The sequence below is a fragment of the Macadamia integrifolia genome, unplaced genomic scaffold (assembly GCF_013358625.1).
Source record: "Macadamia integrifolia cultivar HAES 741 unplaced genomic scaffold, SCU_Mint_v3 scaffold2215, whole genome shotgun sequence".
In the NCBI taxonomy this organism is placed as follows: Eukaryota; Viridiplantae; Streptophyta; class Magnoliopsida; order Proteales; family Proteaceae; genus Macadamia; species Macadamia integrifolia.
Genome location: NW_024868573.1, coordinates 67,471 through 73,060, shown reverse-complemented (window position 1 = coordinate 73,060; position 5,590 = coordinate 67,471). Strand labels below are relative to the sequence as shown.

Genomic DNA, 5,590 nt, shown 5'->3' with positions numbered 1-5,590 from the left:
TCTGTGGGGTGTTCATGTTGGACGTTTCCCCCTGGATCTTCTTGTAGGGTAGGAATAACTTTTATAGTCGACCATTTTTCTTTTGGTAGGAAGCTGAACATGACTAATAAGCCAATTTGAACATGATTGAGTGTAGGAAAGAATCTAGCCATTCTCTCCAAATGCCAAATTTCAGCTAGAGAGTTCACTGTTTTGTTTGACATTACTACTAGGGTGAAAGAACTCTGGCGAAGGAAACACCAACATATGGGACCAATGAGAGGATGTTTGCCAGCATCTTTAGCGCCTTGACAAACGGGTAACCTTGTCTTTTCATGCCTTGTCTTTGGGCATTTCCTGCGCTAGCAGGGTAGGGTTTTTTCCTTCATTTTTATGGGCAAGGGTTCCCTGAGGCTACAGAAGACAGTTTAATTTTATTAACCATGTCTGTCTGGGGCCCTTGGCGACCGGTACCTTGTAGGCAGTATTAGGATTGAGTTCACTGCCATTTTGTGTAGCATATGCTAGTGTCTCCCTGGTCTATCACTGTCGTTCAACAATAAGAGGATAGATGTCATTTCATAGGAGTGAGGAGAGAGAAATAAGGAGGCATTAACATATGCTATGCATGCAACCTGGCAGCTTTCGTTTTTTTTCTTTTATTGGTTTATAGGTAGTAGGCAGCACTATCCCCACCCCAATTCAATGGTTGAAGGCAAATTATGATAGTAGATTCGTGAGTGAAGAGGTCACAAGTACAGGAAAAACTATTTTGATCCAAGCTTCTAAGGTCGTTGAGATGAAATTAAAGCTTTTTTTTAATAAAGTAGTCTTTTTTTTTGCTGGACTAAAGACAATTGATTGTATTTAAAAAAAAAAAAATTACAGATATGTCGGTTTTAAATACATTCAGTAATATTCATGGATGAGATTTTCTTAATGACACACCTCGAGGTGTCAATTTATATGTAACCCTCACCTTTTTTTTTTATTTATTAGATATGAATTTGATTTTATTAATGAGGGTAGTAGTGTTATTTTACATTTATAAACGTTTTAAGAATAAGATAAAGGACAATTAAAAGAAAGTATCAAGTTCTAAATACACCTATAAAGGTATCATTCAAACACTTCCTCCATGAGTAACCAATAATTTAGTGAAAATACCCTAGACCATTTTTGGAAAGATTAGAACCTATGTCATCCAGCTTGCCCACAAGGTGCATGAATTCACTATTTGATTGCTTCTTGCCTTACTGAGCTTATCTCTAAGGCTACATTTGGTAGTCATTCAAAAAAACATTTCAAACGTCTTTTCGTTCTATGGGAACAAAAAAAAATGAATAAAGTGTTTGGTGTCAACTTGGTGTTTTTCGAATTTTTTAGAATGAAAAGGAGAAAAAATGCTAGAAACTCAAAATTATGGAACGACAAAATCTTGTTCCATAATTTCGGCTTCGTTCCAAATACCAAAAAAAGTGAACAAGTATGATAGTTGTTCCTGAAACAGGTTCACCAAACACCATCTTTTTGTAACAGCATTATGACACAGAAATTGAAAATTCTATTTTTGACACAAAACGTCGTTTCTGAAACTTAATGACTATCAAATACAACCTAAGTTTATTCACGGTGAGTGAATAGAGTGAAGTTTGTTCTCTATCAAATAAAATTTTAAAAAGTCTTACAAAAAAAATGGTAATCAAATATTAATATTATCAAATAAAAAATTTTCAAAAAAAAAAAAGAGTGTAAAATGGCAGGTTAAACCAATACTCGTTCAATGTGATGGGATAAAGCATATTGTTTGAGGGAGTTCCACGTAACAATGGTAGGTGATATTTTCGAAAATCATATAAAATATATATATATATATATATATACTATTTTCCTCTGTCTGTGTGAAGCATAATAGATAACTTGTGACATTTGAAAAAATAACATAACTTTGGATAGAATATTATTTTCATTCGATTCTTCTTTCACCTTGGGAAAGGAAAACCTTATCGCATGATAAATTGGCAAAAACGTGGGAACAAGGGTTTAAGAGAATTGGTATTATAAAATGTGAGAACTAAGGGTGTCAAGCGGTTAGACTGGACTAGTCTCGGTCGAGGTATAATCGGACTGAGCCTTTATTTAGGGCTGCACTATGAACGCCTATTTAGTTAAACAGGCTTAACTAGGACGGACATAGTACGGTTAATAATCGGACCAGTCAATCTTGGGTTTTAATCGAGCTACCATAAACAAGCCTTAATGGGGCTATAGACTTTTTTAATTTTAAACGGGCTTTAAACGTGCCCTCTTTTAAAACTGGTGTCTTAAATGTTCTTGAAGGGGAATACCATTGGAATGAAACATAGATGGGCATAGCAAAGAAACCCCATAGTTAAAACGAATTAAGGCAAAGATGGGCAAAACAGCTAAATTACTAAAGTACTTGATCTTTAACCCACGGAAACTCAAATGAATTAAACTATGCCTGAAAAAGATGAATGTTTTCAGATAACAATCATCGCCATCTTAATTGTATATATCACATAGCTTTAGCAATAAATACAAACAATATTAAATAAATAAATATATATAAGTAGTATTAAAGGGGTCAGGCTTAAAGGAGTCAGTTCAAGTCTGACTTGTAAATGTGTCGAGCCGATCGGGTGCTAGTTGGGCTAGGTGGCTGCACCGTGTACTACCTATTTTATAAACTTGTCGGGCTCAAGCCCAACATGTTTATTAATCGAGCCGGTCTAAGTCTGGCCCAAAGTTTTAAAACTTGGTTTCGATCATAGGCGAAACTAATACGGTACGAATTGATATCGGTAAGGATAAAAAATTGTATAATTTTCCCAGATCGGTCAAATTTTTTTTTTTAAATCTAAAAAAATTCAGAAAAATGAAAAGAAGCCACAAAGTGTCTGCCAACCTATAAAATACAAAATATCTACCAACCTATAAGAGGAAAATATTGCACTAATGGCTACTTCCACCAATGAGTAGCTTGGCAAGAAGATTTGGGATGAAGCCAAGCTTATTATGCTACTCAATCAAGGGATTGGTGATAAGGATTCCACCAAGGACCAGTTTGGCAAGAAGATTTGGAATAAGGTGAAGCTTGGTATGTTACTCAATCAAGTGATTGCTGATAAGGATTCCACCAAGAACCAACTTGGCAAGAAGATTTGGGATAAAGCCAAGCTTGGAATATTGCTCAATCAAGGGATAATTGATAAGGATACTAGTTGGGTATCAGACCATTATTGGTCGGCCATGGTCGAGCCTATTGGTGTGGGCCTGGAATTGACACCCCTAGTGAGAACCGAGGTTTTAAGTAGGGATGCAATTGGATAACCGAAATTCAAATTTGAATCCATATTTGTATCCATTTAGGGGTGTCCATATCTAGTCAAAGGGTAACTGAATCTAAATCCGAATTATCTAGAAAATAGTTATTCAATCTAATTAGATAATCAATTAATAATTTTGAGAGTTCTTGAAGTTTAGACAGGTTCTAGAGAATGAGGAAAAGAGCTAAAATAACTTAGAAATATGGATTGGGAATAAATTGTATTCATTAGGGGGAGGAAAGTCCGGGACTCTGGAATACATAAGTCAGGAGTAAACGGATAGTTGAAAATCAAAATTTTATCCACTTTGTATCTGTTTAAGGGTGTTCGAATCCAAAAAGAAAATATCCAGATCCAGTCACATCCGATCCGAATTTGATAATCTGTTTACATTCCTAGTTTTAAGAGAATTGGTATTGATATGGGCTGACACCGATATTGATACTGATATAGGATCGGTGACATTCATGATATAATTTGGACAAAGAATAAACTGGTCAAAATAAGGTACAGTATCAATCTCTTTGAGGGTAAAAATGTCTAGCAAAGATTCTGGAACTGCGTCAAATGGAAGCTTGAGTAACCAAGTCAAATATGGAATCTTGTAACGTTCAAAAGGCGTTACTTTCTCCAGCTGTGACGGTTTTGATTATCCATTCCACCATTAAAAAGAGAAAAAAAAAAAGGCCTAAAAGGCAGTGTGTTCCCTGCACTAGCGTCAGAATCAATGGAAGCATATACAGTAACATCATGGGTGAGATGGTCATTTAACGTCTCCAAATATGAGTATAAAGTCCACACTGCCTTCTAAGTTTGTTTTTCCTTTTATCCATTCCATCTGATGGGGCCATTCTAATCCGACGGTAGAGGCTAATCCAAATGAATTGTGGGACCCACTTAACGTAAGGCAAAATCCCTTCCTTTCTTTGCCCGCCAAGACGAAACCCTTAAGTTCCCCCCGGGTGGGGTGATGCGTCAAAGGCCAAGACACCAATTGCCTAAGACGCCAAGTTTCTGTGGTAAGAGATCATCACTACCAAACAACAATCACCGAAGTAAGAAACAAAACCAGACAACCCTACCTCCTTTTCTCTCAAATTTTTTTTCTTAAATTGTTTTCTTATAGTTGTCTCTGAATCTCAATTTTTCTCAATTTCTTCAATTTGTAGATACTCACCTCGCAATCATCGAAAAGTAAAATTTTCTTTTCAATTTTTTCTCAAAATTTTTTTTTTGTTTGTTTTTGGTTTCTGGTATGGTTTTTGATGAAATTTTGGTTAAGTAAAGTTTCTTATTTTGGTTGAATTTCACTTCCTCTGTAAGAAAGGTGGCGTCTTTATCAAGTTTGTCTTCTGTTTCTGTTTCTGTTTCTGTTTCCATTCTGATTTGATTTTTTTTTGTGCGTCACCTTCTCAATGCACTGTGATTTGAAGTTGGAATTCGTTTCTCATGTAATTTTTTTACAGATTTGTTTCCCCTACCAGTACTTGCATTCGGTTCTTAAGGTGTTTTGGTTATTTGGGTTGTTTCCTCTTCCTGTGGGAATTTCAGCGTCTGATTTTAGTATTACTAGCTGTTATTTAAAGTTTGCCTTTTCGTTTGATTCCTTTACCCTTCTCCCCCAACCCCTCAATGGGGTCTTGGGCTGATCCGACTTTGATGCACATTGTCTTCTCTGTAGTCGGTGCCTTGCTTCCCTGCTCATCGTTTATGGATATTAAAGTTTAAAATTTTAAGAAGTTCTGATTCTGGTTTTAGAACTTAATTGAAGTGTTCTATTGGGCTATTTTGCAAATTAAGATTTGATGTCAACATTTTAGTTGTTGTTACTGTCTTTCAGGTTTGTGTTTGAGAATAGCATGGAGGGTATTCTTGTCAGGAGGGTCATTCCCTCAGACAACAGCTGCCTCTTCAATGCCGTCGGGTTAGTTTTTCTTTTGTAGTTTAATTTTGATCATGTCACACAGACACACGGAGGGAGGGAGGTAGAGAAGGAGGAGGTAGTTGGTGGTAAATATTTTCTAATTCTTTCTCTGCTGCTTATTTACAGATACGTTATGGATCATGACAAACACAGAGCTCCTGAACTAAGACAGGTCCTAGTCATATATCTTGACTACCCTCTGTGCCATTTTTCCTGTATATGTAATCCCTTTTATCATTCAGTGTTCAGTCATATGGGTGAAACTTGGAAATAGGAATACAATTTCCACATAGGAGGATGTATTACTGAGCTTTTCCTTTTTCCTGCTTCTGTCTAG

At 36.1% G+C, this 5,590-nt stretch overlaps 1 protein-coding gene across 4 annotated transcripts in view; it reads left to right on the top strand.

The window, feature by feature from the left end:
• Positions 1-4,206: 4,206 nt before the first annotated feature.
• LOC122066072 (OVARIAN TUMOR DOMAIN-containing deubiquitinating enzyme 2) overlaps positions 4,207-5,590 on the top strand; it is a 12,712-nt gene continuing 11,328 nt past the window's right edge. Inside the window, exons 1-3 of one of the 4 annotated variants that reach the window (XM_042629900.1) lie at positions 4,207-4,348; positions 5,170-5,253; positions 5,380-5,425. In XM_042629900.1, the coding sequence (XP_042485834.1) occupies positions 5,189-5,253; positions 5,380-5,425 (111 nt within the window). In that variant the 5' untranslated portion in view covers positions 4,207-4,348; positions 5,170-5,188. The other 3 variants (XM_042629899.1, XM_042629902.1, XM_042629898.1) reach the window with 3 other exon arrangements.